Source organism: Arvicanthis niloticus, chromosome 5 (assembly GCF_011762505.2).
Source record: "Arvicanthis niloticus isolate mArvNil1 chromosome 5, mArvNil1.pat.X, whole genome shotgun sequence".
Lineage (NCBI taxonomy): Eukaryota > Metazoa > Chordata > Mammalia > Rodentia > Muridae > Arvicanthis > Arvicanthis niloticus.
The window spans coordinates 26,213,903-26,230,338 of record NC_047662.1 but is presented as its reverse complement, the minus strand read 5'-3'; the positions used below and the strand labels follow the sequence as shown (position 1 = coordinate 26,230,338).

General features: G+C 46.9%; 1 protein-coding gene across 3 annotated transcripts in view; it reads left to right on the top strand.

The window, feature by feature from the left end:
- Csmd2 (CUB and Sushi multiple domains 2) overlaps positions 1-16,436 on the top strand; it is a 575,537-nt gene that overhangs the window by 321,748 nt on the left and 237,353 nt on the right. For 2 of the 3 annotated variants that reach the window (XM_034502344.2, XM_076934175.1), the window contains exon 10: positions 2,850-2,971. The exons of the other annotated variant lie outside the window; for it this stretch is intronic. In XM_034502344.2, coding sequence (XP_034358235.1) covers positions 2,850-2,971 — 122 coding nt within the window. The remainder of the gene's footprint in view (positions 1-2,849; positions 2,972-16,436) is intronic. 3 annotated transcript variants of the gene reach the window in all.

The following is a 16,436-nucleotide window of genomic DNA, read 5'->3' as shown; positions in this document are numbered from 1 at the left end:
TGCCTGACCTTGCCCAGACAGCAGACAGAAAAAAAGCAACTCAGACTCCATTCGGAACCAGTCTTAAGGTACTCAGTGCTAAGTAGCTGCAGATTGTAATATTTTTAATTAAACCCCTCCAAGTTCTTAAAGTGGTAAATGCTTTTTGACCTATTCTCTCTAATTACCTTCGGCATATTTTAGCACACTGCAAATACCATCTAATTTTTGGAAACAAGCTCAGGATAAATCAAGTCTTTTGGCAGCAAAATCAAACTTCCCAGAAAAGGTGGGAGATGCTGCCGGGCGGGGTTCGGGGAGCTGCATGAGGAATCTCTGTAGGGCTGGAGTACTGAATTTTCAGATCTTCTTTGTACAGGTAGGGTGGGAATCATGTCGGGGGGTGGGGGAGGAAGCTGTGTAAAGGAACTTCAAGGGCTTCCCAGGAGGTGGCTCAGTCAGTAAAGAGTTTGCCACACAAGCATGAGGACCTGAGTTCAATAACCCAGTACCATTGGGGTGGGGGTGGGGGGAGCTGTATGCAGCAGCCGGTACCTGTAATGTCAGCACTAAGGAGGCAGAGTGTGGGGGAATTGGGACTTGGTGGGCAGCCAGTGCAGCAGAATTGGCAAGCTGTAGACTCAGTGAGGGATTCCATCTCAAAAATACTAAGGTGGAAAATGATTGAGGAAGACACCCACGTGCTCCTGTATATAAATGTCGATACACACCCACATAGAAACTTCGAGAAGGCTGGAATAGCACTCCTGAGCCCAGGAGAAAATCTTGAATGTAGAGAAAGGCAGTGAGCGTGACACTGAGTCTGGCAGTCCTGGGACCCCTTTGTTGAATACGGAGAATGTCCTGTCTGTCACTCTCACCAGGACTCACTTAGGTGCTGTCACCTGCCCCATTAGGAAAAGAAAGAGCCATGTGTGGAAGGAGGCATGTTCACTCCCTCAGACTTGAACAGCCAACAGATAGATTTAGAGTGGGAAGACTAAGCTGCTAAGCCCCTAAGACTGGCCTGTCCTCACCTATGCCATCCTCCCCAACTATCACCTGTGAGCCAACATGGCTTTCAACACAGTGAGAGGAGCAAGTGGATACACATGAGAGCAGGGGCCTGGGGTGTCCAAACTCAAATCAGGGGCTGAGAATGTGTCTTGGTGGGTAAGATGTTTGCTGCACAAACATGAGAACCTGAGTTTGAATCCCCTGTACATATAAAAGCTGGGTGTGACAGTACACTCCATTAACCCAGTGTTAGGGGCCTTGCTGGCCAGCCAGACTAGCCAAATCATTGAACTCTGGGTTGAGTTGAGAGATCTAGTCTCAAAAAGAAAAGTAAGCTGGAAAGCAATGAAGAAATACACCCAATGTTGATGTCTGGTCTACACTCGAGAGCACACACAGACACACACACACACACACACACACACACACACACCTCAATTCAATCAATACTGTGGTGAATTGTGGGGGATAATTCCTATAAGTACACAATAAGATGAACCATCAAAACCATTTGTGATGACGCAGAGCCCCCTCAAAACAGTCCTGTAATTACAGGTGCTGGCTGTGGTCACCTGTGAGGGCTCCCAGGTTCTCATCTATGCCACCAGCTTCCTTGAGAGAAGCAGCGCCCTGCTGACATATTTCTCGGCCCACATTCTGGCCAGCCCATAATAGCCGCTTAATAAATGTTGGAGTGAATGAGTGTGGGAAACTGCAGGCCATGAGAAGCGATTCATTACACCTGGGAGCCGAGGAGCTTGCTTCGCAGACTCCCGGGAGGGGCTCCCTGGGAAAGGTTTGTCATGCCTGGCTCCACACAGAGAGCAGCTCCAGGAAGTTTGAGGTCATCAACAGAAGGCACATCTGACAGCAAGCCCATTTCACATGCTTAGGCCTGTTGAGTTCGAACACTCGGTCTTCACTGTTAGGCACTCTGCCTGCAATCGGGATGAATTGCCACATGGGCAGTGACAGAGCAGGCTCGGAGAGCCCTTCATTCAAATGGCTGTGTGCTAACGTTGAAGAATGAGGTGGCTAGGACTCCGTGCACGTGGTTCTTAAAAGGAAGCAAACACCTAGACCCAACGTGGAACCTTAAATGAGATCAATCACCCCTTAATCTAATTAGTTTTGAAGCTATTTTAAAGAGCTTAATTAGGTTAAGCCGTGATTGATAACACTTTATATCTACTTGAGGAGAGCGCTTCTTCTAATTCACCTTGAGTCTATGCTTCCAGTCAAAAGCCCGTTCCGAGGCATGGGCTGAGTCAGGGATGGATGAGGGAAGCAACAGGCTGGTTCTGGAGCTGCTCTGGTGCCTGGAGCTGGGCTGAGTGGGGCATTTTGGCAGAGTCCTTGGGCACAGGCATGCATTCTGATACCAGTTAGGGTAGCCTTCACCAGGGCATCCTGAGACTCTAGTTCAGGAAGCCTGCCAGGTGGCAGTGTAACAGGCTGAAGTCAGGCTACTAGATAAGAAGTCTGGGGGTTCCTTGCAGCACATGACTGGTTTGGAGACATAGGCTGCAGATGGGAATGGAGCAGGGTGCTTGGTATGTCCCTAGGTGCCTGTGACCCACCCAGCCCTGGTCTGCTCACACTTTAAGGTGAGCTGCCTTTTCTCAGTGGAGTTGGAGAGGAAGGGTAGACTTAAGGAGAGTGTAGAGCCTGCCTTGGCTGCAGTCACTGTGACTTCCCTCTGAGCCTGCTGGGAAAGGTGGGCATGTATGCAGGAAGCAGGTGGCTTCTAGGAAAAGACTGTCCAGGTGGCATCTCTTCTGGGCTGTCCGTGGGAGACAGGAAGGACTGAACTTGATGTAAACTGAAGTGTCTGTCTCGTCTCCTCTCCACAGCCCGCATGTGTGATGCCCACCTCCGAGGTCCCTCGGGCATCATCACGTCCCCCAACTTCCCCATTCAGTATGACAACAACGCACACTGTGTGTGGATCATCACGGCACTCAACCCTGCCAAGGTAAGGCTCCCACAGTCGGGGGTGTCAGGGTCCTGTGGACAGGTGCAGGTTAGGGACTGGTTGCCTACAAGGGACTACAATCCTCCTGGTGATAGCTTCTCTGTAGAGAGCTTCCATTCTCTTCCATTAGGTTTTGAGTAAATAAAAAGATATAAGAAAGAAATAACATTAACCCACGAAAGACTGAGTAGCCATGTCCAAGCCTAAGAAAAAGAAAGATCAGGAAATAATCAGCTACCTTGGTGGTGTTCTACCCAAACCAATCACCCACACTCCTAGCACCTTCAGACACAGCCACGGCCTGAAGTGTTTTTGTTATTTATTGTGCTTGCTTATACTTAACTGGATGTCCCTAGAGTAGAATGCTTCAGGTGTGAGCATTCGAACTGCATATAAGTATGATCTTGTGGGGTTTTGTTGTTGGGTTTTTTGTTTGTTTGTTTTTGTTTTTTAATGTACATGAGTATTCTGTGTGCATATGTGTGGTACAAGCCAGAAGAGGACATCTGATCACATTATAGATGGTCATGAGCTACCATGTGGTTGCTGGGAAATGAACTCAGGACCTCTGGAAGCACATCTTGTGCACTTAACCACTGAGCCATCTCTCCAGCTTCTCGTAATCTTGTTTTTAATGAATGTCCCTCACCATTGATCTAGGTTGTGTACAGTTCTACTCTGTTACCCACAGCTTTCACCCCATCACTAGGGGTGGGGAGGTTGTTGTTGCTGTTGTTGTTTTGAGTTTGTTTTTGTTTTTTTCAATTTCAGGGTGTTTGTTTGTTTTGTTATCTTTTAAAAACTGTAACAGTCTTGCCAGTATCCACAGCAACCTGTCTGAATCACTTGAATTCTGTCTGATTTGTTGATGCCGAGTCCTTTGGTCTGTAAACATGGTATGCCTTTCTGCTTGCCTAAGATCTCTTTTATGGCTCCCAGTAAACTTGTCTCCATTACAGCTCTGACTCATTTCTTGATTCATTTGCTCCAAAATACTATCTATATCTTCTGTTATGTAAATACAGCAGTATGATTTGTATATCATGGCTTCCAAACCCCATCGTCTACCTGTTTCCTGATGCTCATTCAAAAATGCAGTCAATTTTTGTACCTTGTTTTTTATACATAGCAAATATCTTGAGGTCGTTTTTTCTGTGGTTTTCATGGCGTTGTCTGCAGACTGTTGACGTCGGCAAAGAATGATGGGTTTATCTCTTCCTTTCCGATCCATTTACCATTTCTGATGGTGGTGCACTGATGCTGAGTGGGGTTTGTTTTTTCACTATTCTGTGTGATGTCTCCTGGAGCATCAATATTTTCAACCTAGAGAGTTTTCTTTGGGGCCGGGGGGCAATGCCCTTCATATCCTAGTTTACCAAGACTTTTTATTGAGGATGGACACTGAATTTTATCAAATAATTCCTCATACCTGTGATACCATCTTTATTCTGCTCCTTGATTCCCACCCTGGAGTGATTAGTTTTTTGCTGCCCCTCCCAATGTCACTAGTCGCATCCATAGGTCCTTTTCCTGTCACCTAGTGCAGACACTTACCATACTCCTCTAAATTTAATTTGTTAACATCTCATTCAACAGTATGTTCCTATTTCGTTAGTGTTCTCTCTCTCTCTCTCTCTCTCTCTCTCTCTCTCATCCTTGCCAGAATTTTGTATCAAGAAAGGGCTGGCTTCATAAAACAGTTTGGAAAGTATTTCCCTCTGTCTCTGGGGATCGTCAGTGGAAAATTGCAATAACTTTTGCTTTAAAGTTCAGTGGATCTTTTCAGCCAAAGTGTCTGGATCTGGTGCTGGGAAATTAAACTCCAGACTCAATATCTCTAATGACTAAAAGGTAATCTAGGTCATTTGTTTTGTCTTGAGTTCATTTAACTATATGTTCAGAAGTGTTATATAGGCAGTTATGCTTTCATCTCTTACTGCAGCTACAATATCTGCTAATGTTTGCTTTTGTGTCCCCTTTCCTTTCTGATTTATACCTTAAAAAAATCAGTATTGCCAAAAGCTGCATATCTGCTAGTTTCTTCAAAGAACTGAGTTTGGTTTTGTTAAGACTTCTTTAAAAATATTTTCTGTTTCATCAATTTCTGCTCTTTATTGTTTCTTTCCTTCTGTGTGTTTATTTTTTGTCTAGAATTTTATTTTGTCTGCTTAGTCCATTATTTACAATCTTATTTCAGCATCTAAGGCTACAATTTTCCCTCTGAGGATTATTTTGACTATATTTCTACACATTTTATAAGCAATATGTATAGCATAGTTACAAAATTTAGTTCTGATAGTTACTTGGTTTTAATTTGTATTTTTAAGATCTATTTGTTTTTATTTTACACATATGAATGCTTTGTCTGTGTATGTGTGTTTGTGTATGTGTATATATATATATATATACACCACATGTGTGCCCGACATCTGAGGAGGTCAGGAGTGGGTATTGGATTGAATAACCATGTGGGTGCTGGGAAACAAACCCAGGTCCTCTGATGGGAGAACAAGAGCTCATAACCACTGAACCATCTTTCCCCTTTTTTATTTAATTTTTCTGACTTTGGTACTAAGGATTGAACTCGGGGCCTCACACCTGCTAGACGAGTGATCTTCCACTGGTCTGCGCCCCTGCCTCTTACCCACCTCTGAGGAGAGGTGTTTCTCCCACTATGACAGCAGGTTTGCCTGTTTCTATTTGAGGCTCTGTCAGTTTGTGTGTCCTGTATTTTGGGAGTGTGCAATTAGAAACACAGGTTGAACGTTACATGCTTTCCTAGTAAATCAACTATTTCAAAAGAAGTATGTGATGACAATCTGTGATGATGTTTTTCCTTGAAGCTTCCCTCCCCCTCCCCCACCCTCAGCAATTACATCATTTCTTTTGGTGTCCAACTTGTCTATTCTATCCTGTTACCTTTAGCTTTTACTTGGGTGTGCTGGGTTTGTTTGTTTTGTGCATCAAAAGCACAGACTTATAATCTTTTAGAGAAACTAATTTAATAATCACATTTAATCATACAATTCTGTTAGAACTAATCTAAAATAATCCAGAAATAGGAATGTGTATATTTAGTAAGCCCCATGCTCTCTAATTTTATGTCTTTTCCTTCCTGAGAGGTCAGGGGTCACAAAACACCACACCTTGAATGACCCCACTGTTCTCTGCCGCATGTGTTTCTGTCGCATGTGTTTCTGTCACCTTGTTGCCTCCCACACTCTGCAATGTTACCGTTCAATGAGCTAGTGCTGGCTCTGGCTCTGGCTTCTGGTTTGGACTTGCTTGCTTATTCAGCATCTCCTTATTCCCAGTCCCTTCCATCACAACTCTACCCTGAAGAATTACCTTCTCCCCTCTCCACCTCCATGCTGTAAGTCACGGTCCTGTCACTGGTCAGCCTTCTTAGCTCTCGTTTGTCTTGGGATGTCTCTTGACAAGTCTGCTGTCTTCTGACTTCTGCTGCCCCTGTCCATTGTCACCACTTCTTTGCCTGGTATCCTCTGGGTCTGCTTCATGACCTTCTGCTTGGCCTCACTGCCCTGTGTCCAGATGTGGGCATCTCACACATCTTCCTGTGTGAGCTCACCGAGCTTCTTGGAACAGTGGCTAGTGCCTTTCCTCCAAGCCTGGAAGTGTTTAGCCATTGTCTTTCTTATTGTTGCTTGGCCTTTATTGCCTCTCTTCTTTTTTTATGAGTTTGTCTCTCTGCCTCTGTTTCTTCTAATCATATTATTTTTTCTCCTCTCTCCTGGTCACGTATTCCTTTTCTAGCTGTAAATATCACCCACTGAAGTTCTGTTGTAAATAGCTTCCCCTTGTGGCACCATCATCTGTCCTTTGTAACATGTTCTTGATCATATTTCTTCTTCCTCACATGCCTGAGGCCTTTGCTAGTTTGTAAGGAAGCCTTTTTTGCATTCTGTGTCTGTTAATATGAAGTATCTACATTTGATTCTGGATGGAGACTCAGATTTTACCTCCCATGACTCCCTGAACCATGTTTCTATCTGTGCTGTGTAATTTTTTTTTTTTTTTACTTTTTGAATAGAATAATAAACTTTGGGGATTATTTGAGGCCAGGGTAGAACTTTTATTTCCTTAGAAAGTTTGTATTAGCCTCCGTAGCCAGTTCCTGGTGCCGGGAGCACCTCTGGCTATAACTGTCTTCAAATTTAAGTTTTCATCCTAGAGGTTTCAAGCTGCATCTGGAACACGGAGGTCTCAGAGTCATATTATGGGCCTTCATCTTCATGGATGATCAAGGGGAAATCTTGCTTTCTGCCCATTCCATGTTAAGATCTGGGCTCTACAGCTTCCTGATCCATCCACAGGGCAGATGGCCCTAAGTGAGAGCAGACAGACTGGTTTTTAGTTCGTCCCCATGCTACTTTATGCAAGAGTGTCCCCACCTTGAGGAGACACTTGTCCTCTGGCACCTGTCCCTTCACCTCCAAAAGTTCTAAAGGCACAGTTGCACTAACTACCCCTTGGCCTTCCTCAGGACTAAGGCCAGCTGGGTTCTTCAAGTCATTGTCAGGGTCCCCATACTTGTTATGCAGCAGCCCTGACTCTTTCTACTTATGCTAGTGTGTTTTAGACTGCTCCAACAAAACGGCCCCATTCTGGTAGGGGCTTAGACAGCAGACATTTATTTACTTGCAATTGTGCAAGGCAGAGGGTATAATCAGGCTGCTAGCAGATTTGGTTTCTGCGGAGAGCTCAATGTGGCTTCTCGGCCCCTACTGAACTTATCCTCTCTTTATTTCACCTCTATGCATAAAGAGAAGTTCTCCAAAGCTGCTACCTCTTGCTCCCCATGCTCCTCCTGCTCCTCCTCTCCCTCCTCCTACTCCTCCTTTTCCTCCTCCTATAAAGACACCATATCTCTCTTGTTAGGACTCCCTTTTAGAACAGGCCTGTCTTTTAATAGAGTCCTAAAGAAGTGTCTGCATAGGAAATTACAAAGAATAGTATTAGGTCTACATAAGTTACAGAGCTTTTAAATTTGTTTTTGTTTTTAAGTTTTAGGCAGTACTTCAAAATCCTTTAGGACAAGTGCCAAAGGTCACAGCACTAAAACACAGGAAGCAAGTTCTGACACACAGCATCCTACATGGAAATATTTACATTTTTATTGCATTGTGTTGTGATAAACCTGGTCAACAGGGAAGGCTGCCTCAGCCACGTGGACTAAGGCTACACCACAGAGCTTACCACTGTAGGGTTATTAAGTGGCCAGAGGGTTCTTTCCCAATAGTCAAAGACATCACTGTGGTTTCATTTTGAACTTGAAGGTTGGGATAGGAGAAAATCTTGGTTGGATGAGGCTTGAGAATTCACTGAGGAAGGCCAACTTCACCAGTAAATGGAGATTAGTGACTCCATATTGGCCACTCCACCATATGTCAAAGAAGAGGTTGCTCTAGTCTGGGATCCTGGAGCCAGGCCTTCTGAAGAGAAGGCCCTTCAAAGCAAAAGGTTGCTCTTAGCATCTCTGCAGCTCTTGGATATGATTCCAGAAGTGGTCAACGAAGAGCAGAAGAGCTGAGAGCACAAGAATGAGCTTTCTCTAGAAGACGGTCCCCTCTCTATAGGTCTAAAGATCCTGAGAGTCCTGATGCCAAGTGGGAGGGGAGCCAGAGAACACAAACTTGTCTTGCAACCAGGAGGGTGTGAGCTGCACTCTCAAAGCTGAAGGTGGGCAATGAAGTGGCCTCCTGCTGACAGAGGGGACAATTCATACTTTCTAACCTGTTCCTGGAAATGGTACCTTGGAAGTCACTCTGGGACATCTCCTTCAGCAGAAAAGCACAGCAGCTAAGTCCACAGTGTATTTTAAGAGATGGGCATCCGCTTGGCCATTTTACACCTTCTGCCTTTAGAAATGAAGGCAGGTGTCTAAGTTAAAATCTGTGGTACAGGGAAGTGTGGCTGGAAGGGTGGCCAGAGTACTTATGGGAACCTTGGGAAGATGTCACTAACTGGCCCGGCGGGGATGTTTTCACTAAGGAGATGGTTGAGCAGGGTCTGAAGGACAGGTCAACAGGAAGGAGCTGAGTGAGCTGAGCAAAGGCTCTGAGGCTTGGAACAACCTCTGAGAATGCAAGTAATTCCCCAAGCCACTGAAGGAAAGGCAAATGAGATCCACATCATGAGGTACCCAGGTTCAGGTTTTATCTTGAAGCAAAAGAATGTAAAGCCGAATGCATTAGGCTGTTGTTAACAGCAACAATAGCGCACACTGTACATCTATCCTGTGCCAGCCACCGAACCGATGAAGCTCACTCTCTCTATAAACTATCCATCATGTTCTCTTAACTGCATAATGCCAATGAAGGACTTTAAAAGAACATATACTAGCTGAGGAGATAATTCGGCTTGGTAGAATACTTGTCTTGCAGGCATAAAGACCTGAGTCCCATCCCCGAAACCCACATAAAAAGCCGAGCATAGTGGTGTGTACTTGTGTTTTGTTTTGTTTTGTTTTGTTTTGTTTTGTTTTGTTTTGTTTTGTTTTTCGAGGCAGAGTTTCTCTGTGTAGCCCTGGCTGTCATGGAACTCACTCTGTAGACCAGGCTGGGCTCGAACTCAGAAATCTGCCTGCCTCTGTCTCCCAAGTGCTGGGATTAAAGGCATGTGCCACCACTGCCCAGAATGTGCTTGTTTTCATAATCCCAGTCCTGGGGCTTTCTCACTAGCCAGCCTGGACTAATTAGAGATACCTAGATCCAAGTGAGAGACTCTGCCTAAAAAAAACAAGGTGGGTAACTCCTGAGGATGACTTGAGGCTATCCTCTTGTCTCTGTGTGTGCTTGTGAACATGCATGTTTACATATACATACATGAACCATCATCCATGCATGCATACATATCTTTATATACATGTGCACCCTCACACTCATGTACATACATGAATTTGTGCATTCACACACATAAGCCCACGAAGAGAAAATACAAAAGGATGAACATCCCTTTTGCAGGGCAAAAGAGGAACACAGACTGTGAGATGTATGGATGCTCAGTGGTGCACAAATCTGGGTTCAAGACAGAGAGGGGCAGGTGGCACATGGCTAGGAGTATAAGCCTAAGGAAGGGGATGATTTGAAAAGAACTGGGAAACTGAGTGGACCTGGAAACCATCCTTATGGGTGACAGAGAATAAAGAGATGACTGGCTATGGCAGGAGACCTGTCAGAGTGGAGCCTGGGCATGGACCAGACAGTGATCTGGGGATTAGGTAGATGGAGGAGAGACATCAGAGGATGGGTACAAGGATTCCTTGACCTGTAGGGGTGGAGGGAGGGAGGATGGACGGGGTGTGTTTTGACCTGTATTCTTTGTTTTGAATGCTGACTGGAATCTGGAGTTCATGTACAGGCAAGGGCAAAACAAGCAGAGACACTCAGAGTGGAGAGGTGGTCAGAGGCAGGTGTTGAGACCTGAGTACTTCTGACCAGGCAAAAGACTAGGCATGGTGACAGGTGGGCCTCGGGCATGAGGACTGGGATACATGTCACTCAGTCACCTCCTAGGAGGAGCAATTACGCTTCCCAGGCAGCAGAGCACATGCAGGTATGAGAGTCATTCTCAGACTTGATGCCTTTCCATAGCTCTTACTATCCGTGCTCAGGAAGGACCTAGGAATGGTCCAGGCCTGTAGAGAGAGGTCGTTAAGCGGGGATGGCCATGAGCCTGCATTAGCATGACCACAGAAACCAAGAACCTGGGGATTCCACAGTCTGTATTGTGGAGACAAGAACACAGTCCTCAAGGGGAGGCAGGCAGAGGGTCCATCCCTTCCCAATAAAGTAGATGTAAATAACCCCACTACCTAGCATCCCAGGAGCTTGACAGATTCAAGGCAAGGGAAAACAGGTGTGCGGTGTCCTTGGGGAAACAGGTATGTGGTGTCCTTGTGCGATTCCAAGCCCACTCTGGGCATTTGGGCCCCCCCGAGTTTTTACAATATTCATCTTAGTGCTAATATAACATCTGCCCACCATAGTAGTCACTGAATTTGCTTCACCATCAGAAATACCTAGGGAGGCCTGACCAGCGCAAATCCCCAAGACCATTCCTTACAAAAACTATATCAAGCATCGCTGTGAATGCTTGTAGCCTCTATGTTAAGGGGCACTCTAGTGGCCCCACCAGCCAGGCTATGATAAATAACAGTCCACTCCTGACCGTGTTCTGGGGTTACTCCCACTGCTCACTCCAGCAGCCCCTGTGGCAGACACCTTGAACTCTGGTTGAAAGACATGCCTGGCCCTTAAAGATCTCTCTGCCTGGTACTTTAGAGGTATGTTCCTGTGCCTTCTCTGCTCCTCCAGGCTGGAGAAACACCATGGTCTTCCCTGTAAAGCCTGCATCATCCCAGCATGCCCAGCTTGCCGTTCCTTCCTCTGCCTTCTTAATCAGCACCACTTTGTATGCACAGCCCCCGCCCCCCGCCCCTGCCCCTGGTTCCTTAGGCTCCCTGAAGGCAGCGCTAGCCAGGCCACCAGTGTGCCTGTTTCTCAATGGAGAGACACATTGCCCTGTTGAGTTTGTCCAAGCCAGAACCCTGGGCTTCCTCTACTCAAGAACATTAGCCACCACTGTCAGGAGAGGTTGTCTTGTGCCCAGGGGGGTCTCACCTCTCTGGGGCACTCTCTTGTTGCCACTAACAGAGACCTTTGTTTCACTAGCCCCTCCTCCTCACCCACACCAGTTCCTACAGGAGGTCTCTGCTTCCTGTCCCCACTGTATGCTGAGACATAGCTTCCATGTACTTAATCAGGAAGTCAGTCCAGCCAGCTCCAGCTGAGGTGTACCATCCAACAGAAGCCTCATGCAGGCTGTTCTCCTAGCCCCACCCATCCCTGCCTCAGTTCCTCCCTGCTCCTTCCTTACTCTGAACCACTCACAGAATTGGCTAGCGGAGCCTATGGCTTTCTCTACACTGCCAGGCCACGTGCAGCCTCTCCTTCCTGCAGGAACCCTCCTTCCGTCCTTCTCTTTCTTGCAGTTCCCAGTGCTAGCAGTCCGTGTGCATCCTGACACCTCGATGCTGTGCTGGGTTGTGCCACCGAGATAACGCAACGGGAAGCAGCCAGCTTCACGCATGGCACATGGCAGGCAGGCAGTAATCATGTCCCGGAAGAGGCGTGGGTGTGTTTGTTTATCCGTTTATCTAATGGATGTCTGAGCTGTGTATCAGTGTGGCTCTTGATCATGCCAGTTCCTACCACTGATGTTCTCCTGCCTCACCAAGGGGTCTTGTGAGCTTGATTGATCTGCGTGTGAGTTAATGAGTCATTATAGGATCCTGCATCCAAACAATGGCCAAAAGCAATGAAGAAAATAACAAAGGGAAGCCTGGAGAATTGGTGTGCCCGGGCCTGCTGGGAGGCAAGCCACTCTGTGCTGAACCTGCCTCTTGATGTAATTAGCCCCTGCATCCTGGTCACGATGCCATGGTGCGGTTCATGTTCAATGGCCTCACGAACCCGCGATGGGAATCATTTTGTGACTCGAGGTTCTGCCCTTCAAAGCAGTATTTTCCCATTATGGGCCTGGTGATCAGACACTCCCTCTGTGGAGATGGCTTGGTAAGTGGTGTCCCTTGTCCCAGGTCTGGCTGGAAGGAGCTGGTACGATGACCACGGTTAGCCAGAGCTGTAAGTCACCACAGAGGGTGGCTGATCCTCCTGCATGGGGACATCATCTGGCTAGGGGTGTTTTCTGTGTGGCAAGCATTTGCCAAACACCTGCTGGAATCCAGCTGGGAGCCTGGAGCAGCTTGAGAGGGTAGGATACTGTCCCTGCCTTGCGCACCTGAGACCATACTGAGGGGCTCCAAGGCACTAGAACACAGGGGTAAGAAACCGGTCTGACAGTAGCACTCTGCCATCAGACTGTGTGAACGAGGCAAGCCACACAATCTCTCTGTGCCTCATCCTTCCTCCTTGTAAAATAAAAGATATCTTGATTTTTCAAATGAGCAGAATTGTATAATATGCTTAGAACACAATTAACCTCATTGTAGGCATTAGCTATTGTAGTGAAAAAAATCTTGTAAGATGATTAAAGACCTTGCTTAGGAATCTCAGGAAGTCTCCAAGGCCAGGGCTCAGCAGACTAGAACCTCAGGACCACCAAGCTTTATAAAATCTGACTGGGACACAGCCATGCCCACGGAAGCACCTACTGTGTGTGGCTATGTTCATACTACACAGAGCAGGGCAACATGACAGAAAGTATGTGGTTCTCAAAGGTATTTCTGATGTGACCCTTTACCAAAAAGGCTGGCCAACCTCTGTTCTAATACTGTGAGAGGTGCCACAGTCTGGTAGTTTTGCCCAAGCTTGGAATCTGAAAGAAGAGCTTGGGAAAGCACCATGCTATCTGATACTTCCTCTGCTTCTGCAAATGACTGGAGTATTGATAGGAACCGTGAGTACAGTGGCGGTCAGCCCTGAGGCAGAGACAGTTGCCAGGGGAGCAGTGAAGAGAGGGGCGGAAGTGGACACATCCTGATGGTGACCAGCCCCCGCTTTCATCAGTACAACCAGGTCTCTGACCAGAGAAGTAAGAGTGGTGATTCTCTCTCTCAGCTCACAGCTTGAGATGGGACAGCAGCACAGCATTGTAAGAAAGTGTGTTGGAGCTGGGAGCAGCAGGAACGTGTGGCTGGCCTCAGACTTCAAAGAACCAGAGTTGTGAAACAGCAAGGCCAGGCTGTGTGCTTCAAGTCCCACCCCCAGCAACCTACTTCCTCCAGTCAAGTTCCAGGCCCTCTCAAAACAGCGCCATCTGCTGGTGACCAAGTTTTCAAACATGAACGTGTGAAGGATGGTTTACATCCCAATGGTCATTGTGATGAGGACACCCAGGAGCTCAGGGGCCATACCAGCCCCGTGAGAAAACAGATATGGAGGGGTTCTCAATGTGTAGTCTAGGATGCCACACTCCCTGAATCACTTGGCATAGCAGGACTGCGGAAGATGAGACACGTGGAGGAGAGTCTAGCCTGAATGGGGGAGGGGGACATTTGATGCTGCCATTCAGCCAACAGAGAACATTCTGGACAGAAGCCAGGAAGGAATTCCCACCCACTGTGGACCATGGCATCCATCCCATCTCACTGGCACCTCCTCCCTCAGCAGGTTCTTGATGAAGTAGGGACTTGTCTCTTGCGTGGCAGCTGCAGCAGATAACTCATATCAAGCCCTGGCTTGCAACATGCTCACTGGTTCGCTGTTGTGTTTAGGACACAAGCTCAAATTCTTAGCATGACAGACAGCCTTTCTTAGCGTCACTCCTCCTACTGAGTCACCACCTCTGTTTCCTACATATTTAAATTACTGGATTAACTAGACATCTCTGGACAGGGACTGGTAAGATAGCCTGGTCAGTAAAGAGAACAAGAATTAATCTCCAGGAACCATCTTTAAAAAAAAGCTTATAGATCTGGTGCACACTTGTAATCCTAAAATTTCTTGGAGCTTGCTGGACAGCCAGGCTAGCCTCATTGGTGACTTCCAAGCCAATGAGAGACCTTATCTTTAAACAAAGGGGGTAGAGGGAGTTGGTGTTACCAGAGGAACATCCAAGATTGTCCTCTGTTCTCAACACACACACACGCACACACATGCAAAGACACACAGACACACACACACACATGCAGACACACAAATATGCACATGCACCTGCATAAACATAGACATATATGTGCACAGACATATACACGCATACACACATGCAGGTATACATAGACACACACATGTACACACACAGACATACACATGCCATGTGCATACACACAGACATACATACACAGAGACAGACAGATACACACAGACAGACACACAGACACACACACAGACACACATACAGACACACGCACAGACGAACACATGGCATGTGCATACACACAGATGCACATACACAGAGACAGACAGATACACACAGACAGACACACAGACACACACATACACACACAGACACATACACAGACACACACATGCCTTGTGCATACACACAGACACACATACACAAAGACAGACAGATAGACAGACAGACAGACAGACACACACACACACACACACACACACACACACACACACACGCACACCCTGCACGTACACACAGACATCTCTGGAGAAGTCACACTGTTTCCACACTGCTGTTCTCTCTTCACTCTGATGGTTATCTTATCTCTCACATCTAATAGCTAAATTCTAGAATATTTCTTCTCCAAATGCTAGCCAGGGCTTCATTTTCTCCAGGAAGTCCCTGGGTTTTCTTCCAACCAGTGTGATGGTTCCCTCCATTGTCTATGTGTTAACTGACTGGTACTTCAGAATGTTCTCCTCAGAGTTGCTCCCCTCTGGGAACCCAATGCTCAAGCTGAGGGGTCTGTGAGGAGGGTACCAGGCTGCTCGGTATGGGCAGCATTAGTTTACCTCTGTGGTAAATGAGGTAATAGGAGTAAGACTGGATTGGCCTATAGACCTCTGTGTTGGGCTGGCTGCTTTGAACAGAGAAACATGACAAAGTCACCCATTATAATCAGGGAAAACTAACCGAGGAAGTCTGTCCTCCTTGGCTTGTAATGTCAACAGCAAAAAAAAAAAAAAAAAAGCAGCTTTGTTTCCCAGGAAGATCAGCAGGAGAATGAGAAAGGTAAAAGAGACCATTGGTTCTGAGTATCCGCAGTTGGCCCTATCCACTGCCCAGCTGCCCAAGCCCAAAACCTGTCTGTCATCCAGGATGTCCCTTACTTTCCATTCCATCCCAATCCCCTCATCCACCTGGCCACACATCCCCAAATGTCACCAGGGCCTGATTCTCTTCTATCTCCTTTACTGCTCCTCTACCAAAGCTTCAACCCCCCATCACTACCCAGCTCACAGCTGCCAGTCAGTTCCGAGCCAGCAGCCAGGCTGAAGTCACCTCCCTCAGGAGAAAGTCCATATGGGCGGGTGGGAGCTTTGAATTAAGATCCAGGCAAACTCCACGTTTCTACACCTTCTGGAGTCACCTCTGCTCTCTAGATCCAACCAGACAGCCTTCAGAGTGAGACAGCTGCCATGCCTGCTGTCTGCGGACCTGTTGTCTACAGTTTGTTCTAGAATGTTCCCTTTCTGCTGTAGCTCCCCTGTCCCTTGCAGTCACCCTTAAGGTCGGGTGGAAGTCCTCCACAGCCTTCAGAATTCCCTCAGAGGCCTCAGTAATGAGGAGCACCCCTTGGCTGTCCACCATAGGCTCCTCTTACTCCATGACCCCCCACTATTGTACCCATCCCTGCAGTATTAGTGTACTTCTTGGAACCCCTACCTTAAGCAAGGCAGAGATAGAATGGTATTCTAATGACATCCATGTACGGCTGGGACAGTGTTGTGTTAGGGAAGAACCCACCCTGGCTTGATATACGGCAGCTGCTTAGTAAATATTTGTGGAAGATGAGACTAAGGCA